The sequence below is a fragment of the Trachemys scripta genome, chromosome 1, assembly GCF_013100865.1.
Source record: "Trachemys scripta elegans isolate TJP31775 chromosome 1, CAS_Tse_1.0, whole genome shotgun sequence".
NCBI lineage: Eukaryota > Metazoa > Chordata > Testudines > Emydidae > Trachemys > Trachemys scripta.
The window spans coordinates 232,690,546-232,711,183 of record NC_048298.1 but is presented as its reverse complement, the minus strand read 5'-3'; the positions used below and the strand labels follow the sequence as shown (position 1 = coordinate 232,711,183).

General features: G+C 41.7%; 1 protein-coding gene across 1 annotated transcript in view; it reads right to left on the bottom strand.

The window, feature by feature from the left end:
- Window positions 1–4,020: 4,020 nt before the first annotated feature.
- Window positions 4,021–20,638, bottom strand: part of SLC9A2 (solute carrier family 9 member A2) — a 33,674-nt gene continuing 17,056 nt past the window's right edge. The window contains exons 4-12 of the mRNA XM_034758030.1: window positions 20,318–20,535; window positions 17,576–17,778; window positions 16,673–16,762; window positions 15,286–15,356; window positions 14,098–14,259; window positions 13,151–13,247; window positions 12,112–12,243; window positions 9,962–10,052; window positions 4,021–5,573 (exon numbers count right to left, since the gene is read on the bottom strand). Coding sequence (XP_034613921.1) covers window positions 5,203–5,573; window positions 9,962–10,052; window positions 12,112–12,243; window positions 13,151–13,247; window positions 14,098–14,259; window positions 15,286–15,356; window positions 16,673–16,762; window positions 17,576–17,778; window positions 20,318–20,535 — 1,435 coding nt within the window. The 3' untranslated portion in view covers window positions 4,021–5,202. The remainder of the gene's footprint in view (window positions 5,574–9,961; window positions 10,053–12,111; window positions 12,244–13,150; window positions 13,248–14,097; window positions 14,260–15,285; window positions 15,357–16,672; window positions 16,763–17,575; window positions 17,779–20,317; window positions 20,536–20,638) is intronic.

Below are 20,638 nucleotides of genomic sequence, written 5' to 3'. Positions count from 1 at the left end.
TTTTTAATGTACTGTAGATTTCATCTTATTTTTTTGTGACCTGGGATAAAGTTTTGCTATGTGACTTAGGTGCTTAGGAGCCCAAGTCTTAATGACTTTCAATTGAGACTTAGGCACCTAAGTCACTTTTGAAAATTTTATCCCTGGTGACCATTTAAGCAAGAGCCTCAAAACGTCCACACTAATTCTCGTGCCCTTTTCCCCTCCACTCAGGAAAGACACATCATTCCCCAGAACAGGGACCTTTATCATAGAATCATAGAAGATTAGGGTTGGAAGAGACCTCAGGAGGTCATCTAGTCCAACCCCTTGCTCAAAGCAGGACCAACTCCAACTAAATCATCCTAGCCAGGGCTTTCTCAAGACGGACCTTAAAAACCTCTAAGGATGGAGATTCCACCACCACCTCCTGAGGTAACCCATTCCAGTGCTTCACCACCCTCCTAGTGAAATAGTTTTTTCCTAATATCCAAACTATACTACCCCCACTGCAACTTGAGACCATTGCTCCTTGTTCTGTCATTTGCCACCACTGAGAACAGCCTCTTTGGAAAACCCTTCCAGGTAGTTGAAGGCTACTATCAAATGCCCCCTCTTCCCTTCTGCAGATTAAATAAGCCCAGTTCCCTCAGCCTCTCCTCATAAGTCATGTGTCCCAGCCCCCTAATCATTTTTGTTGCCCTCCATTGGATTCTCTCCAATTTGTCCCCATCCTTTCTGTAGTTGGGGGCCCAAAACTGGATGCAGTACTCCAGATGTGGCCTCACCACCACCAAATAGAGGGGAATAATCACTTTCCTCGATCTGGCAGTGCATCTACTAATGCAGCCCAGTATGCTGTTAGCCTTCTTGGCAACAAGGGCAAACTTTGCTTTGCTGCTGCCACTTGGAATGAAGTGGAAATAAAACATAATGGACTGGTTTTTGGTATAAAGGATTTAACAACTTTGGTGGTCTTCTTACCCAACAACCAACAGATAGAAAGTCATTCTAACTTGTGACACTGATAACAAAAGTGGGGGGCTTTCTTAGACCAAATGCAATACGAAATTAGCTAACACTAGATTTAACAATTGTCTGCATACCACTCTAAGGGGTGATAGGACTCAGCACTTCACTTTTTATGTTTATGCACAAGCTGAAACACTTTGTTCTTTCCACAACCAAATTTTATTTTATTTTTATTTTTTGCTTTAATATATGAACGATTTTTGGTTTGGAAAATGTATTTTTCTTATTGTCTAAATCTGTATTATGGAAAATTAATATTTGGTGTGAGAAGCCTGTGAAAGATGTGGTCTCAGGGACATACTGTAGCTGATGCTACTGGACAAAGTGGCTTTTATTTATAGCAAAAAGTGATTCTGAAGTACTTTAGAAAAGATTACTCTCTGTAGTGTTAGTTACAAAAAATGCACTAAAATTTTCTTTTAAAATGCAATAAAGTGAAATGACATTCCATTTTTATTAATGTTTCAGTAATTGTCTTCTGTTAACTTTATATATTGTTCCTTGTAATGCATTTCAGAAGACAGGTGGCCAAGTCAATGGAGTTGGATGGGATGCACATCCAATGCAGTATATTTAGTTTCCGTGACTGTCTTCTCTCAATTCTTTAGTCTTCCTCTGCCTGATTGACTTACTGAGTCAAGTTGACCTCTTGCTTCCTGATCAGCTAGGCATCCATTCAGGAAACATCTCTATTCAGGACATCATTTAAGCATGTGCTTAACTTGAAACGCATATGAAAGTCCTGCTGCCTTCTGTATGTCCTTAAAGTTAAACATGTGATTAAGTGATTTCCTGAGTTGGGCCTAAGAGCAGAAGGAATTGGGGAATGGGGCTGGGAAGTCAGTTCAGTTGCATATGGTAGCTGAAGGGAGTGCAAGAGGGTTCTCCATTCCTTAGGAACTGCTGTTAATACCTTCTTGTTCTCTTATTCCTCTAGTTCCCAGATATGAATGCACTGTCTCTAACCCTGTTGCCAGCTTCCCCTGCCAGTCCAGCTCTCCTCTGTTTTCTGGCTCCAATCTGTGCACCTCCCTGACCACACCCCCTTACACAAGAGGATGCTTTTACTAGGGCAGGGATCGGCAACCTTTGGCAGGCAGCCCATCAGGTGCTTACCCTGGCGGGCCGCCTGCCAAAGGTTGCCGATCCCTGTACTAGGGGCTGCTCCTACCCTTTGCTCCCAATTTCCATGCTGTTCCTGGCAGTGCCTGCATCTGCGAGGTTTTGGATTCCCCTCTGCGGAAGGTAGTTGCTGCTAAATGCTATCTTTGGAGATGCCAGCTTTCACTTAATGGCAAATGGGATTTGATCTCTACTTCACCCAGGAAGGCAGGGCCATCAATGGATACAAGAGAAACAAAGACAGAAAGGGGAAAGAGTTGGAATGCAAGTTCTGAGACAGGGTATCCAGAGCCACCATTTCCGGTGCCTAGGAAAATAAGCTTGGCATCTTGCCATTCTCACTATTGCCATCCCCATGAGTCACACTCACTGCTTTTCTTCTGCCTTGAGTCTTGTCTTGGGAGGGTGGGGGGGGGGTTGGTTTTGCAATTCACCTCTTGAAGTTTCCTAACTCTCACTATAGATCCCACAATACTTTTCACAAGAACAAGTATGTTCATTTCATCACCCTGGCCAAACGTCCATTGAATTCCGTCTCCCTAAATTTCTCCCTTCGCTTCTGTGTGACAGAAATTATTCTGTCACTGCAGACTTGTTTTCCTTGAAGGGAATGAAAACCATGTCTATAGTCAATACATCATTTCTGCCAATAGATGGTGCTAGATGATAGTCAGACATTTATTTGGCTTCTAATTTCCCAACACCCACAAACTTTCTTTGGCATTGGATGACAAAATCCACATTGCAGGCTGTAGCTGAAGGTGCTGATTAGAAAGTCTTAAAGATAATGTTCCAATTTACTTTTTCCCTGTAGAGATAAAAGGTAGTAGGAGACATACTTCAAAATATAATGATTCTGTAAGTGTATGGTGTGCATTTACTTACTGCTTTTCATTCATGTATCTCAAAATGCGTTTAAAAATAAGCATTATCCTGTTTTATAAATGAAGTAATTGAAGTTCAAAGAGGTTAAGACCCAGGTTTCCAAAAATGGCCCCTAATTTTAGGTGCTTCCGGTTGTGGGTGTGCAATTTAAACATTTGGGGCTGCCTTTCAATCACACTGAGTACCCAGTACTCCAGCTGAAGTCAGTGAAAGATGCAAGTTCTCAGGAGTTGTGAGAAATCAGAGGCCACTTTTGAAAATTTGACCTTAAGTGACTTGCTCAGTTACCAGTTGCTTGTTTAGTCCTTATCAGCGAAGAAAAGAGAGAGTGAGTAAACCAAACTAACCTTTTACATGCATAATTTTACCATGTTTTTTAAAGTCACAATTCAAACTTAATTCAACCCCTCCCCCAAGTCATAACATAATCTCATTATGGGGGAAATTTGGACCTGGATTCAAGTGTGAAAATTCCAGCACAGGCTCATTTCTAGCTCGGATATGGCAAGAGTATATACTGATAATTCTAATAAATGTAAAAAAAACAAAACCCCAAGATGCTGTTGAAAAATTAATTCAAAATTATTTGTATAAATTAACATTGTAGCATCATCTCACTCCATTATAAGCCAAAGAGAAGAAGATGGTTGTGCACAGGTGACTGATTCCCACAGTAACTAAACATGGCCACATTTTTTTGCAAAAATCAACATTTCACAGTAGAGAAAGTATCGTGACATGGGCCTTTGAGTGAGACTTTAAAAAGATCATGGTTCCATCTGCACACAATTTAGAATTTGCATTTGACAGATACGAGAACTCCGCATAACCTGAACAGTAGAAAAGGATTACAGTAACTGTAGCAAAATTTAGGAAAGTTTGAGACATCAAAAAACAAACAAAAATAAAACCAACCCTCAAACATAAAACTAAAATGGCCAGCTCTAAACTGAGATGAGAAAGACAGGGGTGTTTTAGTAGAGTAATAGTAATTTCTTTATGGTAGTGTCTAGTGGCTCCAACTGAGATTGAGGCCCCATTGTGCAACATGCAGTACAAACAAAAATAGGAAATCATCCCTGTCCCACTGAGCTTACAATCTAGATAAAGACAAAACAGACAAAGGAAGGACTAATATCCCCGTTTTACTGAGGAGATACAAAGAGACCAAATGAGCCACCCAATTCACAAGCAAAACTCAGAACTGGACCCACATTTCCTGAATCTGACTCCATGCCTCACCGTGGCACCATCCACCCTCAGCCTGTGACTAGCGTTATAACAATTCTGCTGCATTTCCACAGTAGCCACAAACAGACACAGTAGCCAGTTCTTCAAACAGATCCTTTTGATGTGCCTGCAACTCCTCCTCTGAGGGCCCAATCCTGATAGGTGCTGAGTGCTATCTACTCCCATTGACATGAATGAAAGTTGAGGACATTCATCATAGCACTGAAGGTGCTCAGCACCTTTCATTGGTTATATGCTGGGGGGGGGGGAGAATGCAGATAGTCTGAATCAGGATTACTCAGGAGTTAATGCCCTTCACCTGATTTTACAGCCCACTTTCCATGAACTGAATGTGTTTCAGAATCTGCTTCTGCAGCTGGGTCTTCCTTTTCTGACCCTGTTCCAGCCTTCCCAACCCCTAACCGCATCCTACTATACTGGCCATTCTAACAATAATCTGCAGTGATAAATGTATTTGTCTTGTAAGGTCTGTGGGACAGGGGCATAGTGCAATTTTCAGTGCTATTCACATTAAAAATCTGATCTAGACAAGCAAAATTCAATCAAAAATAAAATCTTAAATGTACTAGAATATTTTTAAAGGTTCTCTTCATTGTAAGAGTTTTTAAAACATTCTTAGTTGGATAATTAAATATCGAATTTGGTTTATTTGGTTCCAGATCTAATAGTGTGATAAAAGGCACAGTTTCCCCTTAGTGGTTATAAGAACATAATTGTCAAAGCATTGCTAAAAGTTATTCATAAAAGATATTTTCTTTTGTGTCTTGGGTTTAGTATTTGCTGTAGTATTTCATCCAGTTAATTAATGACATGGGCATGCAACCCAAAGGATCCACACCAAGTTTTTAAAATAGATCCCATTGTCCAGTCAGATGGTTTAGAATGCTAATTTAAATCTGTAGTTTATTATTGATAGTTCTACTTCAGCTATTTTCAGTATGGCTGATTCTGAGATTTATTTTTATGCCTTTCAGCTTCTGATGCCCACCTGACTATTCGTGGTGGTGGCTTTGGTCTTGTTGATTTAACATCTTCAGTCAAATTTTCTTCACTCACTGTTCCAAATCTTGGTCTCGATAGCAGTGGTTGCCTGAACCCTCTGGATGCTTGAGCTTCATTGTCCATTTCTCTGCGATCTACCCTTCCATCATGGTCTCCATTAACTTCATTCCTCCACTCCATTCTAAATTGCTGCAGTGGCTGCTGCTGGCTCTGGTCTTGCAAAATTTTTCGTGCTCTGGGTTTTAAATTGAGCACTGTGGTAGGAAGCTCCAATTCAGAGTCACTGCTGTCCGCACCCCCTACTGTTAATTTAAAACAAAATTAAAATGTTAGTTGAAGAATATCACTGCCTATACAGTGCTGTAAAACAAAATAACTGAGCCATGCACAGTATCAACCACAAGAAATAAAAATGCTTGTCTGTATTTTGCAATTCACAGCCATTTTGCCTGTTTTCCCAGAAATTTGCAGATAGAATTTTGCACTTGTGCTCAGTTGGCTGAATGTTTTCAAAAGCATTTGTGACATTTCCTTATACATTTCCAGTTGTTCTAGACAGCGGTCTATCTGCTCCTTTCCACTTACACAAGGGAAAGGGAATGCAGACATGTGGATGGGGCTCCTAGGGTCACAGGGCTTGGACCATAGGGCTAAATATTGTGGACATTTGGGCTCAGACTGGAAGCCAGGCTCTGAAACCTGTGATGGGGGTGGGTCTCAGAGCCCAACTGACCCAGGCTCTGAGACTCAGTGACCCGGGTTTTTTATTGCAGTGTAGATGCTCCCATAGGCTACATCTACACTTCAAACTGGAGGTGTAATCCCCAACTGGGGGAGACATACCCACACTAGCTCTGATTGAGCTAATGCACTAAAAATAGTGTAGCTGCCATGGTGTGAGCAGCGGGTGAGCTAGCTGCCCCAGTACAATCCCAGCTGAAATGCTAGGCATGTACTTGGGCAGCTAGCCCCTCCCACGGTGTGCATCACCGCAGCTACACTTCTATTTTTAGCACACTAGCTGGCTTGGAGGGTATGTCTCCTCAAGCTGGAATTTATACCTCCAGCTCAAAGTGTAGCAGTGTCCATACTGGGAAAGTGTCAGGTCTGCTGCATTTACTCCCTCCCCAGCCCTGAAGAACTCCCACTGGGAATGTTCCACAGATATTGCTTTGGTAGGGTTTGTATGGGCAAGAGGGGTGGATAAACTGCTTTTTGCAATGTTTTGCCCTCTCTGTGCAGCCGGTATTACACTGGGCATCCTTGCCTAAGTAAATAGTAATCAAATCACTAGTAACTCAACCTCTGTGTATGCATGCTTCTCCCTGAAGGAACTGCATGGCCCAGGATGGAAGAGATCCAGAGAAGCAGCACGAAGGGACCAACCCTCCACCAGACAAAGGATCTTCCCTGGGGATCTGTGGAGGTGGGAAGTCATGTCTCCTACCTCTCTACGCCACCAGAAGAGACAATGTCAAGGAAACACCATGCAATAAATCTTAGTTTCCAATCCCTCAAACCCCTTCTCACTGGTCTCCCCAGGGCAGAGTACAAATTGTCTCAATGAAAGCTGTGGTAATCTATCCACAAATATTCTTAAATGGCCACTGTCTGGTAGTTTAAGTTGATAATATTCCTAAAGATAGATAGATATAGATCAAAATGATTTTCCCTTTAGCAGCATTCCTTTAAATTTCTTAATATTTTCCTCAATATTTGCATACTTTCCATAATTTTAATACTTCCATATTTTATAGCATTTACTATTTACAAATGAATTGTGGTATTTCCTATATTTAAGTCAGTTACGGTGCTTTAAATCTATTTTTAATAGTATTTAAGGAGGAGTACATTGTGGGACTGTCATAGGAACAGTTCCCATTAGTACTCTTCACAGCATTTCTCTTGCACAAAGGAGGAAGAGGTCAACAAAATATATCCTCATATAATTGTCCTTCCACCCACATAATTTCATAGAAAGAAAACCTTCCTCCATCTCTGGTGGCAGGCTTATTGCTTTTTTTTCTAAATGTGTCAAATTATATATTTTTTGACAATTGAATAATCTTGAGGCACATTTCCTTTTCAATGTTTAATTCTAGGTGACAGTGGATGACCTCTGTAGACAGAGCTACAGAATAAAAGGCATCACTATACTCCAGGAGAGCAAAGACATAATTACCAACTTGCAAGGACATGATCCATTGCTAAACTTGTGTGGGGGTCATATTCCACTAATTATGGTGGGCAGTATGGTCTGGAAATGTTACTGAATCTAAATGTATTACATCTTCCCAGGGGTAGCTCTTGATTGTTACTTTACGTGGAAGAGAATCAGATGGAGCAGGTTCTATCTATTTATAAATTATAATAAAAATCATATAGAGGGCAAGCCAGAAATGTTCCATTGAAACCGTTTTTCTATGGAAAACTCAGATTTCAACAAAACGAAATTTTTCACAAAGGCTGTCTACTTTCCATGGAATATTAAAAAAAAAAATTGTGAGAAACCAAATGCCTAAACACTGGTTTGGCAAACACTGAGATATTTGCGGCATGAAATACACTACAATGTCCAGAAAGACACATGACCCAGAGGGTGTCAAATTCATCCATGGATCAGCGTTCTGGGCCAGTTGCCATAGTAACAGTCAGCTTGTCAATAGTGCTTCATTTATAGCACAAAAAGCACTTCGTAAAAGAGGGTAAGTAGTATCCCCATTTTGCAGATTGAGAAACTGAGGCACAGAAAGACTCAGTGATGTGCCCACGGTCAGTGGCAGAGTTGGGAGTAAAATGTGAGTGTCTTAACTCCTACCAGATGTCAAAATAAGCTATCCACTGGTTATGGCTACTGTTCACCTGGTTTGGACTAGGTGTTCTCTTTGGACAATAGTCTGTGGATCTAAGATTTCATTCTTTCTAATACCCATGACAATGACTCTTATGTGTGGGAAGTAATGCAGAGAAGATTCTCATTTTTTAGCATCAAAGTTTGGGGTGAAAGGAGAAAAGACAAGCTGTAGGCATCTCACCCCATGGAAATCTTCAAAGGGGATAATCCCTGTGGTGAACATATAGGCAGAGAAAGTCATAGACACTGAAACACAACAGGAACCCAATCCTGCAAACCCTCACTCACATGAGTAGGCTTGACTCATATGTGCTTGTTCCCACTGAACTAAATCATAATCTCTCATTGACTTCAGTAGTACAGAACTGCTGCCATGAGAAATCTCACTGACTTTTATGGGAGTAGTTATATAAGGACTAGTCTCATGAGTAAGGGTTTGCAGGTTTGGGCCTTAAATGCAGATATCCCCTTCAATAAAAAAAAGGGAATCATGGGGAAAATATGTATTTTGAAGACATGTGAATCAAGGACTAAATATTTTGCTTTCCAAATCTTTGTTGCCCTGATTTATTTATTTGTGTTGTTTCTTCTGACTCCCTTTTCAAGTGATGTGACCACTTTTATCTTACTCTCACCCACAGAATACAGAGAGTGGAATTGTGCAGTCAATGACAGAACTCCCACTGGCTTCCACAGGGCCAAGATTTCACCCACAGAGTCCAGGCTCTTGTTTTCACCATTTCCCTCTAGCTTGCCCCCAATTAAATATATTTTGCCACCACTAAACTTTATTGGAGCAAAAAAGCCACTTCTAATTAATTCTGCTAATTATCAATAACTTATTTTATCTTAATTTTTAATTAGCCCTGACATGTCTTAATAGCCCCATAAGAGCAGTATGTGCAATGGCAAAGTAACACAGTACAATCTTACGCAGTGGTCCCCAAACCATGGGGCACGCCCCACCTAGGGGGGCATGGAGGAACATTCAAGGGGGCATGCGATGGGTTCTGGGCCAGCTCCCACAGGGAACAGGGTGGGAGTGTCATCCAGCCCCATGCTGCTCCCAGCCCAACTCTGGCCCCAGCCACAGCTCCACTCCACCCCCAGCCCAGCTCCACCCCCAGCCCCAGCTCCACTCCGCCCCCAGCCCAGCTCCACCCCCAGCCGCAGCTCCACTCTGCCCCCAGCCCAGCTCCAGTCCCAGACGCAGCTCCACACCACGCCCAGCTTTGCCCTCATTCCTTCTCCACACCCAGGCCAGCTCCTCCCTTATCCCCAGTTCAGCCCCTAGGATGACCAGACAGCAAATGTAAAAAATTGGGATGCGGGTGGGGGGGTAATAGGAGCCTATATAAGAAAAAGACCCAAAAATTGGGACTGTCCCTAGAAAATCGGGACATCTGGTCACCCTATTCAGCCCAAGCTCCTTTGCTGAGCCAACTGTGCATAATGGGGGGTTGGTGCAAACAGATTCCATTACTGGTAAGGGGGTGGGCGGGCATGACAGGAAAAGTTTGGACACCACTGCTCTAAGGTGACATTTCAAAAATACTTACAATAGCCGCTTTTCAGCTGAATAGTGTTGAGGTCTTAAAAACAACTGAAGAAGTTACTGAATCTCTAGTTTAGGAGCAAGGATATGGGCACAATCCTGCAAACCCTCACCTAAGCAAGTTTATTCATGTGGGTAATTACACTGATGTGAATGCAATTGCTTGCACGCGTAAGGATTATTCATATGGGTAAATGTGACCCTATCTGGGGAGTCTGTCTATCCCAAATATACAATATACTAGGCCCTGCTGCCGTGGGTATCAGAACACGTTGCATTACCTCTAAAAGATGTTTTATTCCTTATTCGTAATTTCTCTGGCAGTTTAGCGTCTTTAGGCAGGGACAGAAACCGTGTTGCTTTGGTGATAGCCTGTATAAATAAATGCAGGAAGTGTTAAATTATAGTAGAGGGAAATATCACATAATGAACACCAGAAACACAAGCGAGACATCTGAAAGGGTTTGCCTACCTTAGGAAAAGAGCTGAAGGCTAGGCTGAGGTTAGCAAACACATAATAGTTAATCATGATCTTTTCCCACCACAGACCTAGGTTAATCTTTTGCCTCAGTTTAGCTGGCTGAGGCCTACCCTAGCCAATGGGAAGCCTAAGGTTAATGTCAGCCAGCTAAACCAAAATAAAATATGTTAATATGCATCTATACTAGAGAAAAGGTCTGGATAGGTCAGAGATAGTTACATGTTCATTAACCCCAACCTTTCCTTAACCACTTTTGCTAATGTAAGAAAACCCAAAGTCTTTCTATACACAATCCCTGTTTAGAACTTTATTACTCACTTATTAAAATTAGCTCAAAATTGAAAGTTGGCTTACAAACTCTCAGAGCAGGAACAAATCTAGGCCCCAATCCTGTAATCACCTATATATCTGAGTAACTTGATACATGTGACTAATCCCAGTGAGGTCATCAGGCAACTCACTGCATAGAGTTAAACACATTTAAGTGTTTGCAAGATCAGAGCCTAAAGGCCTAGCTCCTACAAAGTGCCATTAAAATCATGTGGAGTTGAAGACAGTCAGCAACTGGTGGTAGGTAGCTTACAGCATAGGACTCTTAATTTTTTATCTACAATTTCTCAAGTGAATCCAGTTTGTGGTAGTTAAAGTGACACTCTCAAGAGATTTTTTTTTTAAATCTGCCCCCTTTCCCTATCTACCCATCCCACTCATTGTGTACCCAAAAGAAACTTGAAATTGAAATCCATTTCCTAGCAGACATGTGTCCTCTGGATATTGTAGTGCTACCCATGAGCACTGAGCTGACGGCATATTGGTTAAGTAAAAAAAATAATCCAACATTATTTAAGAAAAATTATTTTAAAAATTACTGTCTGTGAATTTTGACAATCTGACTTGGACCCCCTGTTTCTTTTCCCACCCACAAAATTTCTTTGTCCTGTACTTCTCTCTGGCATCCCTGGCTAGTAAATCAGTTATTTGCATGACCAAGGCAATGTGTAGCCAGGGCTGCAGTGTCAGAAAAATATTGTGCTTCCAGAACAAGATCTAGTGTTACACTAAATGCCATGGTAGCCTCAATAATGATGATAACCAAATACAGTGATTCTTGCAGATGTCACTCTGACCTCAGCTGTAACAATGAGTACAGCAATTACCAAGTAACCATGGAATGCGAAAATAAATATTCAAAGAATGGTTAATTTTCCTTTCTCCTAAAGTGGGTAGATGGATTGATTTCAAAGCAGCTGCCAGTGTCGCCTCTACTGGAAGACCCTTTCCCCCTAGTCTTTCAGATATGACCTGAAGTTTGTGATTTTTGCAGTATAGGTTGACTCAGCCCTTCAAACGGCATCATTTGAAGAAGAATAAATTGCATACCAGGCAGTTTACTTGGCGGGGAGAGGGGGTCCTTTATGTGCCTCCTCAAAGCTGGAGGTCTTATGTGCCCTCTGTGGATATTGCAGAACGCCTGGCACTTTTCAAATGAGGGGGGTGGTCTGCTGAGCTTGGTCAAAATTTGTCTTCTTTACATTGTTGCGGAGATTTTCTATGGACAGATTTTCTGCCTCAGTGCCACTATCTCAGCCAAGCAGGCTCTATTAACATACAGATGCACCTTCACAGTGAGAAGAGAGAAGTCTGTAGTGCTATGTGTATGAAGTTTGTGAAGTTCTTTGTGGACATTTTGGATGACGGCAGCAATAGAACCTCACCCTACAACAGATGCAACTGCATGGAGCTCTGTGGAGGTAAATGGGGCTTCACACAAGCTCCAGGGCTCGTGCACAGAACAAGGTGCAAGATCAGAGCCTAAGTGTCAGTATTACAAATGACTGATTTTTACTTGTTCCCTTGCACATTCAAGTTTTCCTGTGTTTCAGGGGGACATTTTGCATGATATTTAGCTATGACGAGTTCTTTTCTACAAACATACTAAAATGCAAATACCGGTCTGTCCCTAGATAGGCTGCGGGTTTTCTTTACACTCTCCCGCAGGCTGTGTCGGCGACGGATAAGAATTTCTTTGGCCTGTTTTTCACTTGCATCTGCAGCCAGGCTGTGTCTGTTATATGACATCGTCTGAAAAACAAAGGCCGTGGTAACATTTTCAAAAGCACAATGGCAAATGCATTGACAATTTACAAACAGCACAAAATGCACTCTTTGCTTTAACATTTTTTTAAGTGTCACAAATATCTTCCAAACCGACTCACATTAAAAATTGATTAAGGACAATCCGAGTGATTAGGTCAGTGTTTGTTTAGTCATTTGTTCCACAGGCGTTCTGTTCGGCACCTGTCTTTGTTAAACCTGCCAATATTTATCATGAAAAAGAATTGGGGGAAAATAGCTTAATACAGTGTTTATGCCAGATTCACACTAGCTCATTCAATGTGTCAATAGAGGACACTCGTTTGAAGATGATAAGATCAGTCACCAAAGGGGGGAAATATTTTCAGCTCCAGTGAGCTGAAGCCAGTGCCTCATTTGAACACTTTCCAAAAACACAGACACACAAACCATTTTAGCCACAGTAGGGTGTAAGTACAGTGTCCTTTTTGCTTTTATGTCACGACTTTCTCAGCTCATCAATTCGTACTCTCAATAGAAACAACCACACAACCACTGAAAATGAGAAGAGCAATCTCACATCAAGAGCTGACCAAAACACTGGCATGACAGAACTGGGACAAAACTGGGGTTTGGTTTCATGGGGTTGTGTGCACATGACCCTTCAAAAGTAAAGTAAATAAGCTGGATGTAATGTAACAATAATATTTAGCACCCATACAAAGGTATAAATGCCAGTAAAGCCCTTATGGCTTATTGTGAACATAAAAGGGACAGATCCTCAACTGGCATAAATCCAAATGGAGCTCCACTGATTTTCACCAGCTGAGAATCTGGTCTGAGAATGGATTTTTCAGATGATCTTTACATTCAAAACTGATATGGGACATTCCATTAAGTATAACTTCACCCTTACTCGATGTCGTATTTGATAGAGATTCTTTGTTAATATTTCTCGCATATTATCCATTTCAGCAGGGGAAGGCGGCCTTACTTTATCTTCCAGATAGTCACTGTTGAAAAGTAGAAAAAAAAATAGAGAGAGAAAAAGAGAGAGAGAGAGAGAGATGCTTAATACCTGATCATACAAATTAAAATTACCAATTTTCTTCCTTAGAGATAAAAATAACATTTTACACAGGGGGAATTTTTTTTTTTACAAGATGAAGGGTTTAATCCTGACTCCATTGAAGTCAATGGCAAAGCTCAAAACTCACCCAAAAATGTCATGCTCTCTCAAAATTCTATACAGGTTGGATTAAACTACAGATTTGATTGAGGTACTTGTCAAAGTGCCCCTGAAACCTCCTTTCCAGCTGCTGTACCCAGGGCTGGCCCTAGACCAAATGGACCCCCTCCCGCCCAATTTGTTAAACTTTTGATTAACTTACAGCAACCTGGGCCCCATTGCCCCCCAAGCCCAGCACCCCGGCTGGTTGCCTGCCCCTAAATCTGGCCATGGCTGTACCAGCTGCTTTTCAGAAGGGCAGGCACTGTCTCAGAATTTAGACACAGCTCCCTTGGGAATGTGCTGCACTCTGGGATACTTGTGCCATCAGGCTCTTCAACCTGGAAGAGCAAAGGTCACCTTCAGTCTCTGTGGGCTGAAGGTGAAACTGACCAACAATGAATCCCTTCACTTCTCTTAGTGGGCCAGTGCCCTAGCGACCCCAAAGCTACAGCCACCACTCCCGCTGATGGCATTCATTTCAGATTCATTGTGGGGAAAATGGTAATTGCACTGTCAATGTCAGGCAACACTAATATACCAGCCTTACGAAGACACAATCACCGTACACAAATGGTGTAGTATAATAAACCCACACACCTACATGGAGATTCATCCACACTGGCTTTACTCACTTGAGAGAAGCTGAGGATGGGACTGTACTTATTATCCCACTTTCTGCCATCTCAATGGCATGTTTGATTTCCAGCTTCTTGTACAGGGAAACAATGCTGGATTTGGGCTGGTTCTCCCGGATTAGAAGTCTCCGCAGGAATTTATTGTCAAATTTTTTAAACCTGTGGGGAAGGCAAACCAACCCGACCAGTTAGCTTCTGTTACAAATAGTTCGGGAAAGCAAATATTCCACGGCTGCAGTGATGGGGATGGAGGTTACTCCCTGTGGGATGGATTTCTGGCCACGTCAATCAAATATCATTGAATGAGGTAATCAAGGATCAAGTAAATCTTTCTCTGCTGGGACTGGTCTCTGTTTGGGCTCATACATTCACCCTCTAACAGTGACCTTTAGCTTTTAATTGTGTTGGCTTATTGACAATTATTATTTTTAATTAGCCATTTGCCTAAAAGACAAAGGGAGCAGTAAATATTACTGTAATAGCGCCAAAAAGGCCTTGGCTTGAACTCACTGCCTTTCATGCTCTGAACTTTTAATGGCTCCCTGAAAAAGAACATTCAGTTTTGTTAAAAGTTCTCGCCTCTAGTGTAGCAATTGGATGCTTACTGAACCACTATTGATCCTTCTTCTCCTTACTAAGTTTGAAATAAAACCATCAAGAACCACGCAATAGCCAATCTGCTGTTCTGATATTCAACTCTTTCAGGCACCTCAAAGTCAACTAGTTCCTGAGTCTTCCTGTGATAAGATCCAAAGGACGCTGATTGGTTTCCACCAAGCAAGGAGCTAACCCTGTCCTTCAACATTACAAGCTGTACAGGTTGGAATAGCAAAGCAGGCTGGGGACTACAGGTTTACACAACCGCTCAAAGGCCACACAGAAAACATTGCAAAAACAACCAGAAATGGGGAACGAATGGTTTGAGGTGATGGAATTCCATAGCTGGGGTCAGAGGGCTGGGTTTTTACCCAGCCTTAGGTTTTTGTTCTGTTTTCCTGTGGTTTTGTAAAACTATTTTGTCTCACCGTGTAACCCACGCATGCTAAAACCAAAGCAAACAGGAGTAAAACCCCGAGGAGTAAATCTGCTGCCCGACTGCCTGCTTTTGCTGTTGCTAAGCCAGCTCATCCATTCAGCCAACTTAGTCTCCCTTCTACCGCGAAGAGTTTTAAATAATATTCTTACTTATCTTTCCAAAAGTTGTGACCCCAGTGTCCGCACACATCTTCAATTCCAGTCTTCACATGATCAAAGAACTAAAGGCAAAAATACAGATTCCTTATGAATTCCCACGGACATCATTTAGCTTGCTCTTAGATATGACACTTTAACGAGAGCTTATTTAAATCACTAAAGTCTTGTCTGTATTAGAAAAGTTGCACAAGTTTAACTCAATCAATTCAAAAGTCAATTGAGTTAAACCAGTGCAAATCTGTAAAGTAGAATCACAGGGTTAGAAGGGAGTGCAAGGGTTAATAGAGGCCCTAAAACCAGTTAGTCTGTGTTTAAATTGCCTTAGGTTGAGTGGAAAGATTATCGAGTAATTCAAGCACTAGCTTAGGACTCAGGAGACCTGGCTTCAATGTCCTACTCCACCACAAACTTCCTGTGTGACCTTGGGGCAAGTCACTTAGGGTACATCTATACTGCATCTAGGAGCAAGCCTCACCGCCCAGGTGCACAGATTTTTGCTAGCGGGATTCATGCTAGTGTGCATAAAAATAGCTGTGTAGACATTGCTTTGATGTTGTAACTTGGGATCTCAAACCGGGGTGGGTGGGAGGGGCTTAAGAGCCTGAGCTCCAGCCCGAGCAGCAACGTCTACACAGCTATTTTTAGTGTACTAATGTGATCCCCGCTAACAGGGGTCTCTGGACTTGGGCTTGGAGGCTCGCTCCCAGATGCAGTGTACACATAATAAGGGTTAGACCCTCAAAGGTATTTAGGCTCCTAAATTCCACTGAAATCAACTGGAGTTAGGTGCCTGAACACCTTTGAGGATCTGAGTCTTCATCGCTCTGTGTTTCAGTTTTCCATCTATAAAATGGAGATAATAGCACTTCTCTACTGCTCAGAAGTATTCTGTGAGTAAATACGTTACAAATTGTGATGCACCCAGAGTGGGATTCACATACATATTTAGGCATCTAGCTATGGGAGTATGTATCTTAGATTCAGAGAGAAACTGATGTACAGTAGGGTTAAACTGGTTTAAGTGTGTCTACATTAGGGTTTGCACTGGTTTCACTAGTTGAATTTAATATCAGTTTAGTTAAACATGTGCCACTGTTCTAACATAGGCAAGTCCTAAAACTGCAGCAAATTCATATATAAAGAGTAAAAGGAATGTAATTTTATCACAGCAGATCAACAATTTAGAAAATGAACTATCCAAAGGCAAATTCTCTCTCTCTCTTTCTCTCTCTCTCTATATATATACATATAAAATAAAGTTTATCTCCTTGTGGCACGTGCACATTACAGGTCAAATCTGGTCCTAGTCAATGGGAGTTTTGCAATTGTCTTCAATAGAGCCAGGATTTCACCCTATAATGCTAAAGCTATGGCATACCCGATTGTAAATTTCTTCACCGACAGCTGGCTGCTTTTTATTCGATCTTTTAACATCAAGAAACTCTACCAGTGGGCGAATTGTTATTCCCTGTACAGAAAACAGAAAAAAAAAATCCTTGTTGGCTCATAGACATAAAGGAATAGAGACATACATTTCAGTCATTTGCCTTCTTTGTTTTCAGTCAAAACTGTGACAACCAGCCTGGGGGTCTTCCTGGCTCCCCAAAGACAAGTATGGTACAGTAGTTTCAAATATGAATTCACCCCTGTAATTAGCAAGTGTTGCATTTAGTCAGCAATGTGCTCCCTCACATAATACAGTCCCTACTAGCAAAGCAGAAGTGAAGGGAATCTCCAGACTATGATTGATGTCCATAAAAAAAAAGGATGCATTCATCTGACAAATCCTATTAGTGACTTGCCACTTGCTAATGGCAACCATTTTTTTCCAATACAAGTTTTTCAAGAATTGCATGATGAAGAAAAACAATCAGCTTTTGAAACCAGAAGTAAATCTGACTAAATAGGAATATGGAAATTAATATCGAAGAGTAGGTGACAGTGGAATTTTTGGTTAGTATTTATCCTCATTTGGTTATTTTAAGAGAAGGCACCAACGTCTGGCTTGCCCAATATGCTATGTTGGCTTTTAACATTTACTTATGGAGGAAATGTCTTCTTTTTATTTTAATGCTACTTACACATTAACATAAGCTGTTAATAAATACCTGACACACCTTTGCTGCCTGGCTGCTGGCTACACTGCATTTTTAGGGATGGTCATATTACAAAACCCTCTGAAAAAGACCCATTCAGGCAGATTAAATGTTTTGATTTTCTTCTCAAATGCTTCTTCACAAAACATCTGGGAAACAAAACCTGACAGAAGGAGAGTTCTCACCTGAATGAAAACGGTAAAGAATATCACCACAATAGTAGCAGTAATGAACAATTTCTTTCTGGGGATCACAGCAACAGGAAGCAGAAATACAAGAGAAAAACAGATGGCTCCTCGGAGACCTCCATAGGCAATAATGAACTGGTCTTTAAAAGTTAGAGGAATTGTCCGGAACATGTTAATGATCTGAGTCAAAACAAAAACACCTGAGGAAAGGATGAAGACAATAGTCAAAGGGAAAACTGCAGTGACATGGAAAGCCTCATCATTGTTGATGTTTATTTTTATGACACAGTGTTTGTTTGTTTTTGGTTTTTTTTAAGAAAGGAAATGTCTGTTTACCAAATTGAGAGATTTTTAGTTTAAAACATTGGGTAACATTTTCAAAAGTGCCTAAGAGACTTAGGAGCCCAAGTCCTATTTTCAAAAGTGATGTAAACACTCCAGTGGCTGAAAATCCATGGACTTTAGTTCCTAAGGGCTAGATTTACAAAGGTATTTAGGCACCAAGGTGCACCTGGTGAAATTTATATAAGCATCAAAGCTGGATAAGTGCCTAATTCCCACTGAAAGTCTATGGGAGCTCAGTTAAACTCCTAAGGCCTAGATTCACAAAGGAACTTAGGCATAGTGGTGCTGTGTGTCACAACACCTAACTGTTAGACAGCTAGAAATCACCAGCATTCACAGTCAGTTCCCCAGCCAAGCTAGCCTATGGGAGATCCTAAGGAGAGGGTTGTGTCCTAAGCCCCAACTTTCTCAAGCTCAAGGAGTTCGACACTTAAATCCACATTGGACAGAGGCACCTCCCTCTGCTTTGGATTCTCAGCTGTGAACTCCCTTGAAATTCACTTCCTATGTTGTTTTCTGCAAGAAGCCAGCGGGAAGAAGAAATAGGAGCTCCCTCATAGCTTTTAGCTCAGTGGCACGATACTCACCTGGGATGTGCGAGACCCCTGTTTCAAGTCCTTCCTCCACCTGAGGGAGGAAGAGGGAATCTGCCACTTCTCAGGTGAATGTCCTAGTCACTGGGCTATGGGACATTCTGATAGGGGGTTCCCTCACTCTCCTGTTGAAGCTGTTCCACTATTCCATATAATTAAAGAGGCATTGAAGGAGAAGGACAGGACCCTGGGTCTCCCACATCCCTGGTGAACTCTAGGTGTCCTAAACACCAGACTATAGAATCATTCTCAGCTTGTGTGCTTTCACTCTCTGTGGTCCAATGACCCTTTAATTATTTATCCACAGTGGAACAGCTTCAACAGGAGAGACTAAGCCTCAGATCAGAATACCCCATAGTCAGTAGTTAGAACACTCAATCGAGCACCAGGGGATCCCTGTTCTACTCCCTTCTCCTCTCAGGGACAGAGGGAACTTAAGCTGGGCATCTCCCACATCCCAGATGAGTACCCTAGCCACTGGGCTAAAGGTTATGAGGGAGCTCTTCCTCCTCTCCCTGTTTAAGCAGACTGGATTGGGCCTGCAGGCGAGTTAGGTGGAGAAGGACCTATCCTTCTCTGGTACGTGCACTGCTCCGGAGTTTAGGCATCCGGACACCTAACGTGAAGCTGCAGTGCGCATGTGCAGAGGTGGAAACATAGGTGCCTACAGAACTTTTAATGCAAAAACTCAGGCACTGAGCTAGTTTGACACCTATTGGTGGGTTTGGTGGCAGCTGAGGGGAGTGGGGCTTTTGAATCCCAGTGGGGCCTGATTCTGAGATTTAGGTGCCTAAAGAGGCAGCTAGGCACCTAACTCCCTTTGTGAATCTTTAGTCCTAAGTTACTTTAGTCCTGAGTTACTAAAGCACTTTTGAAAATCCCACTAGACACTGATCTGCATCTTTAGGTGCCTAAATACCTTTGTAAACCTGGCCTTAAGTGCCTAAATAACTGTAAAAATGGGACTTAGACACTATCAAAAATGTTACCTGTTGTCTCCAACACACAAGGGCTCAAATCCTGGAAACAGTCACATGCTTAACTTTACCTGCATGAGTGATGAAGCCAATGGGTTATTCAAGTGACTAAAGTTAAGCATGTGCATAAATCTTTGCAGGATTGTGGCCCAGAATAGGGGAAGCCAAAAAGACTCTTTAAAGGGTTTGTTTCTTCTCAACATACAGAAGACACTTTCTTCTTTTCTGGTTTAAGAACCATATAACACAGTAAACAGAAATTTAACTATGGTATCCCCCATTGTAATGCTATTGGTACTTCCGACCACGACTGACTTGGGATAAACATACAAGACATTAACTAACTCTTATTTGTTTCCTTTTTGCAATGCTGCCAATAATTTTGGGAATTTTTCTTTCGTTTTTTGTTTATTTTTAAACCACTTTCAAATAAAATGCTTGTGACAATGATGACGCTTTAGTTTCAATATGGTTATGGGAATATATGGACTCCTACGCATTTCATGAGCACAAGACTGAGCTGAAAGTAATCTTTGGAAAGCAGACTAACCTCTTTGAAATAAAGGACACTTACATGTAAGGAGACCCACTGTGACCTACTGAAACTCAGCTTTATCTATCCCTAGAGCTCTGACCTGAAGTCTCCTGCCAATAGGGAGGCAAAAAGTTATTAGTCTCCCATATCCAGCACAAGCAGATATTCAGCTTTCCCCTATCCTCTGCAGATTAGCTATTACTTCTTCACAGGACCTGTGCCACAAAAGATGCACATTTCACTTGTAAAGAATGCTCAAGAACAAAGTTGGATGTCAAGACTTTCTTACCCAGTGCACGCCAGATCAAACAGAAGAGGAGGGTGAAGCTAACAAAGGCCCAATTCCATTCATGGTTTTTTCCAATCGTGGACACTCCCATGAAAATAAAGATCAGGGTCTCACTGACACTGCTCAGCATCTTCATGAAATACTTTATGGTTGTGTAGGACTTCTGGGAAACATTCTCCTCCACATACTTATTCATGGTCATGGCACAAGCTGTTATCCTGCAAAGTTAAAAGTTAGTGTTTAGTTTATGTTTTAAACCCATTCATCTAAAGAGAACACTATTGCAATGTTCAGCTAGGAAGGGCTCCCTTTGATATTGGT